The sequence below is a fragment of the Giraffa tippelskirchi genome, chromosome 1, assembly GCF_054371585.1.
Source record: "Giraffa tippelskirchi isolate mGirTip1 chromosome 1, T2T-mGirTip1v1.2.pri, whole genome shotgun sequence".
Taxonomy (NCBI): Eukaryota; Metazoa; Chordata; class Mammalia; order Artiodactyla; family Giraffidae; genus Giraffa; species Giraffa tippelskirchi.
The window spans coordinates 224,749,058-224,768,694 of NC_137275.1; the positions used below are offsets into that span (position 1 = coordinate 224,749,058).

Consider the following 19,637-nt stretch of genomic DNA (forward strand, 5'->3'; position numbering starts at 1 on the left):
TTCTTTCCTGTTATAAATATCACTCAGGAGCTGGGTCTAAGCCTTGACCATCCTGGCTACCACTGCCGGGGTCCTCCTTCCCTTCCATTTAGTCAAGCACTACCCCTTCCCCACTCTAAACTCTTCATTTTTGTGTGCACCTTGTCACATATTTTTATACAAAATACAGAATATTATAGGCTCAGTTGCACCTTGATTTTTTTCACTTAATATTCCGGAGCCCCCAACCTCAGTACACACGTGTCTATCTTATTGTTTTTACAGCTGCAGTGTTTTCCATTGTATGGATGAAGCATAAATTAATCAACCAACCCCAAAGGATGAATATTTCATTTGTTTCTATTTCTTGTTATTTATGACTGTATCTGTGGGATATTCCTAGCAATGGAAATGATGGTTTAAAAACATGTGCAGAGTTAATTTTTATAGGAAGAGCAAAATTCCCTTCCCAAAAGGCTGCACCATTTACCTTTGACCCTGTTAAGAAGCATTTCAGCCTCCCTGCATCATCCCAGCCTGGAAACTGTCAACCTGATTTTTAAAATAAACTCACCATTTCTTGTTTGTATTTCTTTAAATAGGAATAACGTGGGTGTATTTTCTTACATCTTTCATCGGTTTGTTTTGTTCTCTGTGAATTTCCTGTCTCATTTGCCTTTCCTTTATGGGATTATACTAATGACTTAATGAACTCGTTGTAAATTGAGGAAATCCGCCTTGCAGATAGTTTCTTCCATATTTTGGCTGACTTTCGACTCTATGGTATTTTCCAAAGAGGGTTTATTTTTCACGTAGAGGAAGATCAAGGCTTCGGTGACTTCTTAAGACGTAGTCTCTGGAGACTCACTGAATACCTGGCTTCATTTTTAGTTCTCTCTGTTGGGAATCACTTCTCGGTCCCAGCTTTGCCACAGCCCTGCCTCTAGGCCAACGACACAAGCAGGCACCTACTGTGCTCAGGGTTCTTGATCTGATTCAAGACCAGTTACTCCTGCACGCCTGGCGATGTGAGAGTTGTTAAGAATATAGTAAAATAAAGTCTTTCTTCACAAAACTTACTCTGTCAGAGGAGAAGCACTCAAATAACTCTAAGAAGAGCCAGTGTGTGATTCAGATGGTGTGAGAAATACAAACGAAAACGCCACTGGGGGTCACGGAGGAAGAGCTGCCACCTCTTGGGGAAGGATCCAGAAAGCTTAATGAGGATGTTGGTTTTTGAAATGCCTGTGATGAGGTTGTTGTTCAGTTCGTTGTGTTGTTCAGATACAACTTGTCCAGCTCTTTGTGACCCATGGACTGCAGCACGCCAGGCCTCCCTGTCCTTCACCAACTCCCAGAGTTGCTCAAACTCATATCCATCGAGTAGGTGATACCATCCAGCCATCTCATCCTCTGTCGTCCCCTTCTCCTGCCCTCAATCCTTCCCAGCATCTGAGTCTTTTCCAATGAGTCAGCTCTTCACATCAAGTAGCCAAAAGGCAGTAAAAAGTGCCAGCACAATCTCCATGGAGGGCACCCAAAATATTAACGTCAACCTCTCTCCCTCCCCACTCCATGGATACTCAAAATTACGCAGGACATTTTTAAACAGATTACCTTTTTGAAGGCAGGAAAAACTTTTAAAAAATCAATTAAAAGGTTGATAATCCATATCTCAGAGTTAGATATTAAGGCTTAGAGTCCCAGAGGCCGGACAACTCCCATGCAAACCTGCCTGTAGACCACTCTGAACTCTTCCCAGGGTGCAGAATTCCTGCCATGCCGGAGAGCCCTAAACACATGGTCTGTGACTTCATCTTCACATTCCTTTGGAAAAGGACTGAATCTTTGCTAAACTTTTAGACCATGTTTTACAAACTTAGCAGGCAGCACTCATTAAAAAGTGCTGCTTGCACGTGAAGTGCCTTACAATGGGTGGATCCACACAAATCAGGCACGAGCAGGACTGGAGAGATCGCCACCCCCCTGGATTCTGACAGTTCTCAAGCACCCAATTTAATTAAAACATGTGTCAGGAATGCAGCTTGAAATAGATAAAGGGGGAAAGTACACACGTCATCTTTATAAATTCTCAGGAGAGTTTTCCAAATTAGCTAATTAACATTGATAAGATTCCACCTTTTTAAGAAGGAAAATATTATTAAAGTGTCAGATGTGGGCAAAGTTGTCCTGACTGTAACTAACATATTTAAAGCATCCTGAAGATGTAGCTGTGCAACACTGGAAACATATTTCACATCCCTAAACTTAATGGTATGATGAACTAAGTACACTAAAATAAACAGTCAAAACAGCAAATCTTATGCTATATACTATATGCTTTATCCTAAAAATTTTCAACTAAATGAAATAGAAACTTTTGTGATCCAATATCAGAAATATAATATGTATTTCTAAACATTATTCATCAGTTCAGTTCAGTTCGGTCACTCAGTAGTGTCTGACTCTTTGTGACCCCATGGACTGCAGCACGCCAGGCCTCCCTGTCCATCATCAACTCCCGGAGTTTACTCAAACTCATGTCCACTGCATCGGTGATGCCATCCAACCATCTCATCCTCTGTTGTCCCCTTCTCCTCCCGCCTTCAATCTTTCCTAGCATTAGGGTCTTTTCAAATGAGTTGGTTCTTCGCATCAGGTTGGCCAAAGTATTGGAGCTTCAGCTTCAGCATCAGTCTTTCCAATGAATATTCAGGACTGATTTCCTTTAGGATTGACTGGTTGGATCTCCTTGCAGTCCAAGGGACTCTCAAGAGTCTTCTCCAACACCACAGTTCAGAAGCATCAATTCTTCGGCGCTCAGCTTTCTTTTTAGTCCAATTCTCACGTCCATACATGACTACTGGAAAAACCATAGCTTTGACTAGACAGACCTTTGTTGGTAAAGTAATGTCTTTGCTTTTTAATATGCTGTCTAGGTTGGTCATAGCTTTTCTTGTGTTTTACTCATAACAATATGCTATCCTACAGCTTGGCATGGTCATTAGCATTTTATCCCAGGATCACACACTTCGGTTTAAGCAACTGAGTCACAGGCAACGCGAAGCAATTCCAGAGAATTTATGAAGCACCTACTGTGTATAAGACACTGTCTTAGACGTGGTAAAGGACGCATATCAGCCCCTCAGGATTTCACAATCAGTTTGGGGAGGGTGATCGAGCCAGAAACCACATGTCTGAGAAACCTATGTATCCAAGGTTGAAGAAACACCACAGGATCGATCTTTCAAATGAGCAGACAAATGCAATGCCGAGAGAAACCCCAGTCTACCGGGAGCAGATAGGTCACGCAGCCTCTTGGCCAGGAAGAGTGGAGTATTATTTCTTTTCATTAGTATCACTAGCTACTGCAATGCTTACACAATGCTTGTTCTCTTTGTGATCCCATAAGAACATGGGCTGGATTTAAGGGCCGACAACCTTCAACCTCAGAGGCCTTTCACACCAGTGGGGGTTTTGTTCGTCTTGTGCTGGAGCCAAGACGAGTCGTGTGCATGTGTCAGGACTGAGACATCCAGCAGCCTTGCACACGTTGCATACCCAGCCCCACCGAGCACCCGTTCTGGAAGCCTGGTGCGGGGAGTGTCCCCTCCGAGGAGCGAGACGCAGCCAGCCCGCTCCCTGGGGAGGAGGAAAGACCAACTGTAGAGCATTCGAAACTGGGTTCAGAGCCCAGCACCCTGCTTCCTGACTGCCAGCGTGGTAGACTCGTTCACATCTCTCCATCTCACTGGTTTTGAGTCTATAAAGGGGGGCTGACACCACCTGGAAGAGCGATGTGTGGGTGAGCTGGGAGGTGAGTGTCCCAGCACTGTGCCCAACCCCTGGGCAGAGCTCGGTGAAGCTGCACCGGCCCCATCCAGCCCTTCTGCCTGACTTAAGTCATCTTGTTTGGGCAAGAGGAGGAGGCTTGGAAACTCCTTATTGTCTTCCTGCCCCAAAGCTCGGGTCCTTAGCCCAGATACGTACAAATGAGGAGCTTGTGTCTGTCATTATTCCAGTGACACTGCCGGCATTGAGAAAGTCACTTTGATACATGCTAAGAAATTGTCTCTTGACTGAAGTCAGCTGCTGATACACAAGATGCCCCCAGAGGCCCGAGGAGATGTATCTACAGAGCAAGTCAGTAAGGCAGAGATGAATTCCGACAGTGTGCAGACATCCAGGTGATGGTATAAACTCAGTGCAGACAACACACTGATGCCATGCTCCCCTAAAACCACGACATTCCGTTACTCCGCGACTGGATTCCAACAGTGCCCTTTCCTCCAGCGCCCCAACACAAGCAGGGGACCTTTGGCCCCTGGTCACCCCGTGCCCTGGGACCAACGCCCTCTCTCCGCAGACACAGCCTTACACTCATCAGCCACAGTGAGCATCCTCGTAAACACCCCCTACCTGCATGTGAAAGGCTGCCCTAAGTGTCTGGACACAGCGTGTCTTTCCCTGAATGCTGCCTCCTGGTCAGAAATAGTGAAGAACGTAAGGAAGGAAAAAGGATCATTTGAAAGGTTATTCCCTCCAGCTATCTGTTTCAGATCATAAACTTGCTCAGGTTGAAAAACCCAAACCAGCTTTCTGAGGACCCACGTCCTTTCCCTTTCCAAGATGCTCAAGAACCAGGGGCCAACTCCGGCTCCAGCATCCTGCAGTCCCTCACCTTGGAGTCACTGCTCCCCCTTCCCACGCGTGGAGCCTGGACACTGCAGGGCAAGTTTCAGAGCAGGAGATTAGCACCTGCAGGGCCATCACACTGTCATCAGATTGGTTTATATTCTGTCATCAGAACACACTCAGACTCGATACCCCACGTGTGTTACACAACCTCCTGCCTGGGACCAAGAATTTAAGAACAAGAAACCACCTTGAAAAAAAAAATCTAGGGATAGAATTTTTAAAACAAATTCCCCAAATCTGTTTCTCAGCTCCATGGACTGTACATTTAAAGAGAATTTTGTCTTGATGTTCTCACCACACACACACACATCTCTGTTAATCAGCAGGATTGTGGCGATCATTTCACAATTGATACATATATCAAGTTGTGCACCTTAAAAATAGACAGGTTTTAGTTGTCAAATATCTCTCAGTTAAGAATGTTAAAGTAGAAGGGCATCAGTTTTGTTTTCCCAGTACACACATTTCATACAGATTAGTCACGTAATCTCATCACTTACTACAGGAAGAAACACACTGCGTGTGCCGATGGCACATCCAGAGCATCTGGACGGAAAAGAGAGAAAACCCAAACCACAGAGTGTGTTCTGAGCAGCTCACGCTGCTGCCTCCCGTCTGTGCCACACGCAACCTCAGCCGAGACTTGTCGTCTACACCACACTGACATCCCACAAAACCGACGCCCGGGGCACTCGAACAACGGAGCCTCCCACACCCACTGCCATGGCGCCCCTCTCCTTCCTCCCTTCTAAAGATGCATCTGGAGAGCTGCTGGGGAAAAAGCTTTTCAGTCTGTGACCGGAAATACAGCAAAGGGCAATTAGGATTAGTGTAAAACCATGAACACTATGCCTGCAATTTCTGGCACACGAGAGACCTGAGGTGAGTACAGCCTGCCCAGAAGAGACACACTCTGGTCCAGCAATTCTGTCCTGGGGTGACTTGGCTCTCCAACCCTTGTCCCATCCACTGGGAGCTCCACCCAGCATGTTACAAGGATGAAGAGGTGCCATAGACTCAAGCTGGGTGGTACAAAATGAAAGGAGAATTAACTCACCCTGTTGCTTTCAAAGTCAGGAGTGTGTCTGTTTGTCTCCTCGGCGTCTTTGACGATCTCAGCTGGTCTCTGGGGAGAAAAGACACCAAACACTGGATTTAGTCACAGTCAACCTGCATCACGGTCCTTCCAAGCCTCAAAGAGCGGGTGAAGCCCTGTGACCTCCTGACACTTGTACGGGCAGAGACGAAAGCCATCCTTTTCCCCACAGAGGTTTCTTCACACCCAGGATGGCATCTGCTCTGCGTTTTTACCTTTGGCTGCGCCAACGAATGCCAACCTCTGTAATAAAATTGCTCGGGAAAATGTTAAGAGACACTGCAAACGCCTTTTGGGTAAAAAGGAGAGACTGGTCACTGCAGACCCTCTGCAATTCCCAGCGTACCCATGGGGATCCCGAACAGCACGCTCCTCCGGGTCCAAGAGACTGCCTGGCCCTGCTCCCTCCAAGACCGTGGGCACGCTACGCTGTGGGTACCTTCCTGGTGGTCACGGCTTGTTGGTAAAAGGCAACAAGCTGTTGCAGTTGGTGCCCTGGGGCCCTTCTCCACCCTGGGAAAATTGTTGTGTTCTGGGGTCAAAATCAAAGGCTCCCATGGGAGCTCCTGGGGCAGACGAGGGCCTCCCAAAGTCAGCCAGCCAGGAGATTCCAATCCCTGGTGCTCCCACGACCTCAGAGGCAGAAAGGGCATGTGGTCAAGTGCACACTGGCCTTTAAGGCCTCTGCCTGGACACATCACGCGTCACCAGTGACGGCAGGTCATGTAGCCACACCTGACTTAAAGTGAGGGGACGAGTGATTGGACTGATGCTAGCGCTGAGCCCCGAGGGCTGACAGCTCCTGCCAGCTGACCCCCAGAGGGGCAGCCCTTTGCTTCTGCTCCTGTGCAGGAGCTCAGCCTCGAGGTCAGCCCCTCGGCCAGCTCATCTGTCCCCTCCTCTCCTCCTGGGGCCACGCGGGGCTTCACCCCTCTCCTCCATGAAGCCAGGAGGAAGGGAACAGTAAGGGACGGTCCATGGTGTGCCAAGCCCTGGACAGGACACTTCCATGTGCATGACGTTACTTGGTGCCCAGGCTGACCAACTCAGTGATGTCACCTCACTGCAGGGACAGGAGGCGGAGGCCTGAGAGCAGGAAGCCAGGAAGGGAAAGATTCCTGGTTCCCGACCACATGGTCTGAAGACACCACTCATCCCGTCTTTCCACCAGTGATTCCTAGGAGCCTCCTACCTGCCAGGCCCTCTGCTGGGAACAGGGGCTACACAAGTAAGCAACGCAGACCATCCCATTGGTGTGGAGCTTGCAGCTTAGCGGGGGGAAAAGACAGCAACCAAAAAAATGACAAGGCCAAGTATGCAGTCACAAACCTAGATGACTGATCAGAGGATCCTGGTAGCAGGAGTGTCTTGGGGGAAAGATGGGCAGGAAAATGTGAGGCACAGGATCTGAAGGGTGTTCACTGCAGGGGCAAAGAATATTCTAGAGGGAATGCTCTAGAGAGAGCTCTAGGGAGAGCTTGAGGGAGGTGCTGGGGACGCGTGCAGGCAGGGTGAGAGGCCACCCACCTTGTCCACAGGCATCTCCACGTGCACGTCTGGGGCCTCCTTGACTTCCGGGGCTCCTTGGGTCTCCTGGTGAGGAGTCTGGGCCTTAAACACGTCACCATCTGGAGGAGAATAACACAGCAGTGTTTCCAAGCTGAGGTGCATTGCACCTTTTCTGACCCAAACCAGAGTTACAGCTCAGCATTCCCACAGCCTCCCGTGTCACTGTCAGGCAGCCTGGTCCAGGGACTGCAGGCCCTCACAACACTTCCATTCCCTGCTGCCCCAATTCTGCTTTCGTCCAGGCACTGGGCTTGGTGTCCCTCGACATCTGTATTGTGTCCACAAAGTTCCCGGACCCTGGGAGTCCAGGTCATCCCTATGTCCCACCGCTCATGGGACTCAGGCCAGAGACAGATGCAGTGAGCATTCGACAAGTGTGTATCCAGCTCATTCAGTTAGAAATAAATGCAAAGCAACTGCCAGACATCAACATCAGATTTTAAGGACACGCAGATGTACTCCTTCAAAACTGATTCAAGAACTGGGTTTAACTAGGCGGGGTTGAAGCTGTACACTTGAGTCACTCAACTTAATTGGCAGATAAAATCACGTAATTAGCATTACAACTGGATGTGTTAAAAGCTTAGAAAATCCCAAGCTTCTTGAAAAGGTTATCCTCACCCTGATCAACAGCAACAGGTGACAGCAAAGAGAAAGCAGTGGGCCAGCCAATTCCTGCAACAACCAAGACGACACAGATGTGGCCGCTGACGGGCTCTTGATCCAAAACGGGAGACTGCAGTCACAGCCCATCCAATTCCCTGGTCAAGAGTCCTGGACCTCCCCGCCCCCATGGGTCCATTCTCACCCTCTCCAGCCCCCGGCCCTGGAAGAGCCACCCCCATGCCCTGGGGTGGAGGATGCAGGGCGGAAGAGGAGAGGAAAGGGGCAGGACCCACTGTCCCAGAGGTTCCTCTAGCTGTGCCTTTGATATTAACACTCAAGGCAGTCCTCAAACAAGCCCAGAGGGACCCTGCAGACACGGAACGTGCCCAGGTCCCGGGGCCAGCAGGGTGACAGCCAGAGTGTGAGTCCCGGGACACCGCTCTCCTCCCAGAGGGAGGGCACGCTGTGCGCCCGGCCACCCAGGCTGTGCCCACAGGGTGCGTCGTCCCAAGAGAGGCACAGTACTCGGTGGTTAGATTTTCTATTGCTGTCACTATATTACAGAGTTTCAGGTCATAAAGGTTCAACAGGCTCAGTGGTAGCCCCAGAGGGTGGTTCAGGACAGCATGACCTTGGTGCTCACGCATCTGCCTGTCCCGCCAGGCCTCAAGCTCCGCGGATGGAAGGAACGTGTCTGAACACCCCTGCATGTCCAGACCAGAGCCTGGTGTACCACAGGACGCTGCTTTGTCCTGGGATGGGGAGCACGGGGGGGGGGGACAGCCAAAGAAAAATGTCAGGGAAACAGCCAATGCTATAGCTTGAAGCAAACACAGGAAGCTAAGAAGCAGCGAGCAGAGAGGAGAAAACTGAAGTCGTTTTGTGCGGTACTGAGAGCCGAGGGAGCGGACAGCTTTAAGAGAAAGGAGTTTCGAACTTGTCAGGTGCTGCGGAGAAGGCAAGGAGACCCCTGCCTCCAGCCACTCTCCTCTCTCTCCACAGCCAGCCACGGGACAAGGGTCTCCTAAGCATCCATCCAAAGAAATAGAGGAAAACAACAGATTGGGAAAGACTAGAGATCTCTTCAAGAAAAGTAGAGATACCAAAGGAACATTTCATGCAAAGATAGGCTCGATAAAGGACAGAAATGGTATGGACCTAACAGAAGCACAAGATATTAAGAAGAGGTGGCAAGAATACACAGAAGAACTGTACAAAAAAGATCTTCACGACCCAGATAATCACGATGGTGTGATCACTCACCTAGAGCCAGACATCCTGGAATGTGAAGTCAAGTGGGCCTTAGGAAGCATCACTACGAACAAAGCTAGTGGAGGTGATGGAATTCCAGTTGAGCTATTTCAAATCCTCAAAGGTGATGCTGCGAAAGTGCTGCACTCAATATGCCAGCAAATTTGGAAAACTCAGCAGTGGCCACAGGACTGGAAAAGGTCAGTTTTCATTCCAATCCCAAAGAAAGGCAATGACAAAGAATGCTCAAACTACCGCACAATTGCACTCATCTCACATGCTAGTAAAGTAACGCTCAAAATTCTCCAAGCCAGGCTTCAGCAATACGTGAACCATGAACTTCCAGATGTTCAAGCTGGTTTTAGAAAAGGCAGAGGAACCACAGATCAAATTGCCAACATAAGCTGGATCATCGAAAAAGCAAGAGAGTTCCAGAAAAACATCTATTTCTGCTTTATTGACTATGCCAAAGCCTTTGACTGTGTGGATCACAATAAACTGTGGAAAATTCTGAAAGAGATGGGAATACCAGACCATCTGACCTGCCTCTTGAGAAACCTGTATGCAGGTCAGGAAGCAACAGTTAGAACTGGACATGGAACAACAGACTGGTTCCAAATAGGAAAAGGAGTACGTCAAGGCTGTATATTGTCACTCTGCTTATTTAACTTATATGCAGAGTACATCATGAGAAACGCTGGGCTGGAAGAAGCACAAGCTAGAATCAAGATTGCCGGGAGAAATATCAATAACCTCAGATATGCAATACACCACCCTTATGGCAGAAAGTGAAGAAGAACTAAAGAGCCTCTTGATGAAGGTGAAAGAGGAGAGTGAAAAAATTGGCTTAAAGCTCAACATTCAGAAAACTAAGATCATGGCATCTGGTCCCATCACTTCATGGCTGATAGATGGGGAAACAGTGGAAACAGTGTCAGACTTTATTTTTTGGGGCTCCAAAATCACTGCAGATGGTGATTGCAGCCATGAAATTAAAAGATGCTTACTCCTTGGAAGGAAGGTTATGGCCAACCTAGATAGCATATTTAAAAGCAGAGACATTACTTTGCCAATAAAAGTTCGTCTAGTCAAGGCTATGGTTTTTCCGGTGGTCATGTATGGATGTGAGAGTGGGACGGTGAAGAAAGCTGAGTGCCGCAGAATTGATGTTTTTGAACTGTGGTGTTGGAGAAGATTCTTGAGAGTCTCTTGGACTGCAAGGAGATCCAGTCAATCCATCCTAAAAAAGATCAATCCTGGGTGTTCTTTGGAAGGACTGATGTTGAAGCTGAAACTCCAATATTTTGGCCACCTCATGCGAAGAGTTGACTCATTGGAAAAGACCCTGATGCTGGGTAGGATTGGGGGCGGGAGGAGAAGGGGACAACAGAGGATGAGATGGTTGGATGGCATCACCAACTCGATGGATATGTGTTTGGGTAGACTCCGGGAGTTGGTGGTGGACAGAGAGGCCTGGTGTGCTGCATTTCATGGGGTCGCAGAGAGTCGGACACGATTGAGCGACTGAACTGAACTGAAGCATCCATCACACCTACGGGGAATACGGCCATAGAAGCACCTTCTTCAGAGCCTGGACCCCCATCAGAGCTAACAACGGTAGTAACAGTAGCACGAAGGTAGTGTTAACAGTAGTGGTAACACTAGCACTAATAATGATAGTAACAGTAGTGCTAACAGTAATAGTAACAGTAATACCAGTAATAGTAATACCAGTAGTGCTAATACTAGTAGTAACAGTAGAGCTAACAACAGTAGCAACAGTAGCACTAAAAACAGTGGTACCAGTAGTACTAACAGTGGTGGAAACAGTAATACTAATAATAGTAGTAACAGTAGCAGTAATAATAATAGTAAGAGCAGTGCTAATGATAGTAGTAACAGTAGCGCTAACAATGGTACTAACAGTAGTGCTAACAGTAATAGTAACAGTAATACTAATAATAGTAGTAACAGGCCAATAGTACTAGTAGCAATAGCACCAATAACAGTCGTAACAGTAGCGCTAACAGTAACAGTAATACTAATCGTACACTAACAATAGTGGTAACAGTAGTAATGATAATATTAATAGTGATAACAATAGTACTAATAGCAATAGCACTAAAAAATAGGAGTGGGACTGGAAGGAGTATATTTTAAATTATCTCCTTTTAAAACCACTTCTGAAATGTAGTCTTTTAAAAGTCTCTCATACTCCAAACAGTCCAGATGGCTTTATGCTCACATTTCCCTCAAAAGGTTGACACGCTTGTTGGTTGTTTTGTGTCAATGGCCCTTCAGGGAAAACATACCCACCCTGATGTCCAGAGAGACCACAGCATCACTTCTAAGTCCTGTGCTCATCCTGGCTTCCTGACAGGAGAAGCCCACTGTCCTCAACCGTGGAATTTTGTTTTTCTCACTCCCCTCACCACAGCCCTACCCGATAACTGATGTATTAATAAATCGGACACTTACAGTCAGGATTTTAAATCAGATTCTTGTCAGTCACACCTCTGCAGGATGAAATTGGTCTGGAAAAGCACATTCTCAACCCAGAAGCATTCTGAATTGCCAGCAGCCACACGGAATTTCACCTTACCTGCCCCACTCTGGACTAAAGGTTCTGCCTTTGGTTTCTTTTTTCCTTCTTTGGCATAAAACACAGAATCCTGTGCTTTGGGTGAAACGTTGTCCTGTTTATGAATGTCTTTCACCTTGGGATCCTCCTAAGGTACAAGCGAAGAATAAAAAGCATGTTAGGATGGATGCGTACAGTGCATCTAATCGGTTATTTTGAGAAGAGCCAGGGAAAGTGCACGCTCCTCGGGTGACTGGTGGGAGAGGACCCAGGTACCTCCAAAAGGCCCCCCTTCTCACACCGTCTGGACCGTGCCGTCACCTACATTTCTCTTCTGTAAAGTGGGAAAATACTCCTCTCCCTCCTCCCGGGAACACCAGGGGCAGCACCTTGGTGGGAGGGGGGGCGGTTCTCTTCTCAAATGAAGGGGCCGTGCGGCTGGGAGAGGAGGGCCTCCCAGGAGGGCCTGCCTGGGGCGGGGGGGCAGGTCTGCAGGGGTCGCTGGGGCTCTAGAGACACTCCTGACAGCCTCCGAAACAGTGCTTCAGCAACAACCACCAACCGATCACCCCTGGAGCCTCAGGGCAGGATGGAGCACCTCTGATTAAAAAAAATAACGCCTGGCAGGTGTGTTGGGTTACAACTGAGAGGCGCTCAGATTTCTAAAAAAAAAAAAACAGCTATAAACTATAATAACAAAGCATAACCAGATCACAGCGTGAGATGAGCTAATTCTGAGCACCATTCCAGCCCTACCCCATCTTCACATACAAACCGCCTTTTTTAGTTCTCCTGTATTCCTTCTTTACTGGAGTATTTGGAAGTGAAGACAGGCAAAACTGTATAAATAGATACTTCTCCTGAGTTCTCTATGTCACTTAAAAAAATGTCAAACTAAAAACAGCTACCTCGTATCATTTATATATGGCACTATCTGTGTAGTATGCAAACTACTAGGAGTTTCTTCCTTGTGGAAATTAAAGTGTGGGACTAGTCCTTCAGCCACATACAGGCACCATGCAAAATCTTTCTACCTATTTTAGGAGCTTTCCTGCAAGCTGAAACTGTGTTCATAAGTACAGGAAGCAAGGCCCTGGCAGAATTGGTTTTAGAAACAGAAAATGGTATATGATGTTTGTGTCTCGGAGGCAGCTGGAGGCTGGGATTTAGAAAACTTGCTTGGTTCTTCCCGGCATGACTCACATCTCCTTGTCACAAGCATTTTCCATCTTTGGCCTCTAAGATAAAGACACCATATACTGAGCTTATTATCTCTGAAATAGCACTCAAAGGATGGGGACAAGGAAATATTGCCCACCCTCATTACGAGGGCACAAAAGCAGAGACGATGCTGAACAAAGATTACAGAGTAAAGCACACCCATGGAGGTCAGACACCTGCTCCCGTCACCCCAGGAGTTCCCGGGGCAGCAGGGTGGCAGGAGAAGGCGGACACACGCCGTATTTACACTGCTGGGTGGTTTCCTGACACTAGAAACAGAAGCCCCTGCAGAACCGCAGGACGGTCACCCCGTTCAAGAAGCAGGCCTTGGCACAGACTTCTAGCTAATCCACCATCCACGCTCCAATCTGGTCTCCATACCATGACATTCTCCATGGACCCTAACTCGACTGCAGACCCAGCCCAGAAAAACAACAAAATATTTACACAATTCTGCTTTCAATTTCCTTCATCTTTCTTCCTATTAAAAATATTTTTGGAAAATAAACCTGAGGCAAACTGAGTTTATTACTCTGTCGTGTTTTGAGAAATGATATTATCCTGCAGAGCTGCCATCAATCAGTCCAGAGAATTCCATGGACTGAATAGGCCAGAACACTGGAGTGGGAGGCTATTCCGTCTTCCAGGGGATCTTCCCAACCCAGGGATCGAACCCAGGTCATCCACATTGCAAGCAGGTTCTTTCCCATCTGAGCCACCAGCGAAGCCCATGAATACTGGAGTGGGTAGCCTACCCCTTCTCCAGGGGATCTTCCCGACCCAGGAATTGAACTGGGGTCTCCTGCATTGAAGGTGGATTCTTTACCAGCAGAGCTACCAGGGAAATCCCAAAGTGAAAGCATTAGTCGCTCAGTCGTGTCCGACTCTTTGCGCCCCATGGACTGTAGCCCACCAGGCCCCTCTGTCCATGGGATTCTCCAGGCAAGAATACTGGAGTGGGTTGCCATTGCCTTCTCCAGGGGATCTTCCCAACCCAGAAATCAAACCTGGCCTCGATTCTTAACCTATTGAGCTATGAGGGAAGCCCTCCTATTAAAAGCATTTTTGGAAAATAAGCCTGAGGAACACTGCACTTACTACTCCGTGTGTTTTGAGAAGTAATATTTTCCTGCAGAGCTGCCAGAACCAGTCCAGCTGTTTTAATGCCACTGTAACGGATCATCCAACACATGAAACACAGCCTCCGAAGGTCACCTGGGCTGAACGAGACCGGGTCTAATGGACGAACGCAATAACCAATTCAGAGCCAATCCATCCTTGGGTAGAAAACAACACGCCTCCGGCAAAAGGCATTTCTCTGGCTCCCCAGTGAATGTCCTGGTTCCAAAGTGGGTCAAGACCTTCCATCAACAAACCAGTCTCGTCTTTGAGCATTGCTAACGTAGAAAATTTGCTAACATTCGAACCTGAGCATTGCATCCCCAGGCTGCTGAAGGTGACAACAAGCACTGCCTGAGTGTCCTGTGATGCTGTGTGGACTGGACCTCATCGCCTGCAAATGTCAGCTCCAGAGCGTTTATCTCACACTGAACTTCACAGTCTACACCATGTTATTAAAGTGTGGCTATCAGGGGCCACACGCACTCACACTTGGGTTCCAGTGCTTGATCTCAGTTCATTACTATTTGCTTACCGACACTTGGGCTTTATGGCCAAAGAAAAATAGGTAATATTAACATTCTGATTGTGGATATGATATAACTACAATGGTCATTAACTATTTACTGATATTTTATGGAGACTTGCACCGTATAATATCATTTTAATATACGAACCCAATTTTAAGTGTTTGTTAAATTAACCACACTTCTTTGGAAGGTAATAGATACCTTCTTTGGAAGATACAACAGTTCAGTTCAGTTCACTCGCTCAGTCGTGTCCAACTCTTGGCGACCCCATGAACCGCAGCACGCCAGGCCTCCCTGTCCACCACCAACTCCCGGAGTTTACCCACACTCATGTCCATTGAGTCGGTGATGCCATCCAACCATCTCATCCTCTGTCGTCCCCTTCTCCTCCTGCCCTCAATCTTTCCCAGCATCAGGGTCTTTTCACATGAGTCAGCTCTTTGCATCAGGTGGCCAAAGTATTGGAGTTTCAGCTTCAACATCAGTCCTTCCAATGAACACCCAGGACTGATCTCCTTTAGGATGGACTGGCTGGATCTCCTTGCAGTCCAAGGGACTCTCAAGAGTCTTCTCCAACACCACAGTTCAAAAGCATCAATTCTTTGGTGCTCAGCTTTCTTTATAGTCCAACTCTCACATCCATACATGACTACTGGAAAAACCATAGCCTTGACTAGACAGATCTTTGTTGACAAAGTAATGTCTCTGCTTTTAAATATGCTGTTTAGGTTGGTCATAACTTTCCTTCCAAGGAGTAAGTGTCTTTTAATTTCATGGCTGCAGTCACCATCTGCAGTGATTATGGAGCCCAGAAAAATAAAGTCTGACACTGTTTCCCCATCTATTTGCCATGAAGTGATGGGTCCAGAGGCCATGATCTTAGTTTTCTGAATGTTGAGCTTTAAACCAACTTTTTCACTCTTCTCTTTCAGTTTCATCAAGAGGCTCTTTAGTTCTTCTTCACTTTCTTCCATGAGGGTGGTGTCATCTGCATATCTGAGGTTATTGATATTTCTCCCGGCAATCTTGATTCTAGCTTGTGCTTCTTCCAGCCCAGCGTTTCTCATGATGTACTCTGCATATAAGTTAAATAAGCAGGGTGACAATATACTTGTCACCCTTGACATACTCTTTTTCCTATTTGGAACCAGTCTGTTGTTCCATGTCCAGTTCTAACTGTTGCTTCCTGACCTGCATACAGGTTTCTCAAGAGACAGGTCAGATGGTCTGGTATTCCCCATCACTTTCAGAATTTTCTACAGTTTATTTTGATCCACACAGTCAAAGGCTTTGGCATAGTCAATAAAGCAGAAATAGATGTTTTTCTGGAACTCTCTTGCTTTTTTGATGATCCATCAAATGTTGGCAATTTGATCTCTGGTTCCTCTGCCTTTTCTAAAACCATCTGGAAGTTCACAGTTCATGTATTGCTGAAGCCTGTCTTGGAGAATTTTGAGCATTAATTTACTAGCGTGTGAGATGAGTGCAATTGTGTGGTAGTTTGAGCATTCTTTGGCATTGCCTTTCTTTGGGATTGGAATGAAAACTGACCTTTTCCAGTCCTGTGGCCACTGCTGAGTTTTCCAAACTTTCTGGCATATTGAATGCAGCACTTTCAAAGCATCATCTTTCAGGATTTGAAATAGCTCAACTGGAATTCCATCACCTCCACTAGCTTTGTTCGTAGTGATGCTTTCTAAGGCCCACTTGATTTCACATTCCAGGATGTCTGGCTCTAGGTGAGTGATCACACCATCGTGATTATCTGGGTCGTGAAGATCTTTTTTGTATAGCTCTTCTGTGTATTCTTGCCACCTCTTCTTAATATCTTCTGCTTCTGTTAGGTCCATACCATTTCTGTCCTTTATTGAGATGGGCTCAATAAAGGACAGAAATGGTACATGCGTACATGCTAAGTTACTAAGTCGTGTCTGGCTCTTTGTGACCCTATGGAACTTAGTCTGCCAGCTTTTCTGTCCGTGGGATTCTCCAGGCAGTAATACTGGAGTGGGTTGCCATGTTCTCCTACAGGGGATCTTCCCAAGGATTGAACCTGTGTTTCTTACATCTCCTGCTTTGGCAACTGCACAGTAAATGCAGGTGCCATGAAACTGAATTTGCTGTAACAAAATCAGAGTGGCTGCCTTCAGCTACTTACATTGGACTAAGAGAGTCATGGTTCAAGTTAAGTGGTTCAAGTTCAGGTCAAGCTAAGTTAAGTTAAATGGTTCATGGACCATTTAAGGCATTGGCAGGCTCCTAGGACTTCCGTGGTGGTCCAGTGGTTAAGAATCCACCTGCCAAAGCAGGGGACACGGGTTCAAGCCCTGGTCTGGGAAGATTCTACATGTTGTGGGGAAAACTAACCCCATGCGCCACAACTGCTGAAGCCCCCGTACTCTAGCGCTGTGCTCTGTGGCAAGAGGAGCCACTGCAATGAGAAGCCCAAGCACCGTGGTCAAGAGCAGCCCTTGTTCCTCGAAACTACAGGAAGCCCACACCAGCAACCAGATAAAAGTAATTTTTTTTGAAAAAAAGAGTTAAGGTATTGGCAGGGTCCTAAGGACACATTTTCCAGTGTTCAAATACCTGCCTCAGGCAATAAGTGAACTGAGCCAATCAAGTGAGACAGACTGTGTCCCAAGTATAATTCAAGTGTGCTCATCAGTTCATGTGTGCTAATCATAACTTTTTTGTCATTCTCTTAGAAATGGGCATTTTTAACAGTGCATTTTAAAATTCTACTAAATTAAGATAAACTCATTTTGTTCTCAATAGAAATCTAGATATAAGAAGCAAACAGCTTTGCTCTTCAATTTTTTTTAATACTCTGTTAAGGTATCTGCATTAGCTTAAATTAGAAATTTATGCCCTTGGAAGCAAGTCTGAGGCCAGAAATTCAGCAGGAGGGAATAAGAATGAGAGGGGGAGAGGGAGGTGGGTGGGGGGTCCAGGAGGGGGAGCACATGTAAACCCATGGCTGATTCATGTCAATGTATGGCAAAAACTATTGCAATGTTGTGAAGTGATTGGCCCCCAACTAAAATAAATAAATTTATAAAAAAAAAAAAAAAAAAAAAGAATGAGAGGGGGAGTCGGCTGCCACCCATGGGAACCTTGAGAGGCCAGCGGCATAGTCCCACCACTGGTCAGCAGAGCCAGGATTCCAACTGAGGACATCAGGGTCCAGGACACTCGCTCGTAAAGCCCTGGGCAGCCCCTGGGTGGGGGTCCTTGGCTATAAGAAAGGAAATCTGTGGTCATAATATGTGGAGAAGGTCTCGTCCACTTCCTCGGCATCCAGTTAGATCCAGAGAAGGTTCATCTTTTTCCTCATTAAAGAATCCACACGGATAACCCCAGACGAACATGGAAGCAGACTTGTCCTCTGCTGCAGATCATACAGAATTCCGTTTGACATCAACAATACTTTGCGGGCAGTTCAGGGTTTCTGAGCCCAAGCCACTTGTTCTCCTTGCTTGGCCCTGCAGTAAACTTTTCTCTGATCAAAACAAAACAAAAACAATACTTTTCTGCATAGATATCATCTCACACCGCCCTTTCCCTCTCATGTGGCAGATGTGGTCATCTTGAGCAAAGCACCTCCTCACACACCAACACCTACCTCCTCCTCCTGCTCCCCCAAGGGCCCAGTTCTCAGCTCCTGACCGCCATCCACCACCGCTGCCCTGGGAACCCGGAAGTCGCTCCTGACTCCTCCCTATTCCTCCCACTCCCCGGTCATCTGGGCATGCCCATGCTCCTTCCCATGGTTTTCCTTCCCATTTTACTGAATGGAGACCCCCAAAATCGGTAAGACACATGGTTCTTTCCTGTGTTGCTAACAAAGAAATCAAGCTTCCACTTAAACTATGTTGAGGTGCTTCCTTATCACCCAGAAGTTCTTTCCTCTACATCCTGAAAACAAAGCCCTTTTGGAATTATTTAGACACAGATAATTATCAATACCACATGGAGGAAAACAGTGTGTGTGTGCGTGCTTACTTATGTCTGACTGTTTGCAACCCCATGGACTATAGCCCGCCAGGCTCCTCTGTCCATAGGATTCTCCAGGCAAGAATACTGGTGTGGGCAGACATGGCCTTTTCCAGGGGATGTTCCCGACCCAGGGAACAACTTGAGTCTCCTGCATTGCAGGCAGATTCTTTACCATCTGAGCCACCAGGGAAGCCCAAAGGAAAACAGAGGAGCCAAAAACCAGTACCATCTTTCAGAAGTGGTGATGTGGCCTTAGACTCCCCCAGCCGAGTGGGCTCTCCAGCTAAATGCAGCCTCATAAGTACCTGGTGGAACCAGCCCAAGACCCACTCAGCCAACCCACAGAATCTAGAGAAACAATGAATCGCTGTCATTGTAAATGAAAGTCGTTCAGTAGTGTCCGACTCTTTGGGATCCCATGGACTATACAGTCCATGGAATTCTCCAGGCCAGAATACTGGAGTGGGTAGCCTTACCCTTCTCCAGGGGATCTTCCCAACCCAGGGATTGAACCCAGGTCTCCCACATTGCGGGCGGATTCTTTACCAGCTGAGCCACAAGGGAAGCCCAAAGGCTGGCTTGTCAAGAGTCGTCATAAACTCCTCGGTTTTTAAATGATGGCTCTTTGCATGGTAACAGGCTATTGAAGCTGGTAGCTCAGCTACGTGTGGGTGTCTCCCTTTTCTGGGTCCATAAACGAATTGGCTGTTGTTTTACAAAAGCATATGGAATTGAAGAACATACCCACTAAAAGCAAATGCACATAGAAGTCCACTTCAATTCTGAATCACAGCAGAATCATTTTGAGGACATTTACACAGCAATTAAACACACCATGTGCAGTGCCAGCCATACACCCCCTCAACTGGAGAGATGGTAAAGTGAGCAGCTGTGGTCAAGTTCACAGTGACAACAAATGAACCTACAACATGACGGCCAAGAGGCATCAGCCTAAGATGTGTGCCCATCTCAGAGCCAGGGAGATGGG

The 19,637-nt window shown here is 47.1% G+C and overlaps 1 protein-coding gene across 22 annotated transcripts in view; it reads right to left on the minus strand.

The window, feature by feature from the left end:
- The window catches only part of DCDC2C (doublecortin domain containing 2C), an 83,630-nt gene that overhangs the window by 34,704 nt on the left and 29,289 nt on the right, over positions 1-19,637 (minus strand). For all 22 annotated transcript variants that reach the window (XR_014065104.1, XR_014065117.1, XR_014065101.1 and 19 more), the window contains 3 exons: positions 11,802-11,928; positions 7,301-7,401; positions 5,735-5,803 (listed from right to left, as the gene is read on the minus strand). Coding sequence is in view for 17 of the 22 variants with exons in the window: in XM_081529036.1 (XP_081385162.1) it covers positions 5,735-5,803; positions 7,301-7,401; positions 11,802-11,928 (297 nt within the window). In the remaining 5 variants the exon portion in view is untranslated. The remainder of the gene's footprint in view (positions 1-5,734; positions 5,804-7,300; positions 7,402-11,801; positions 11,929-19,637) is intronic.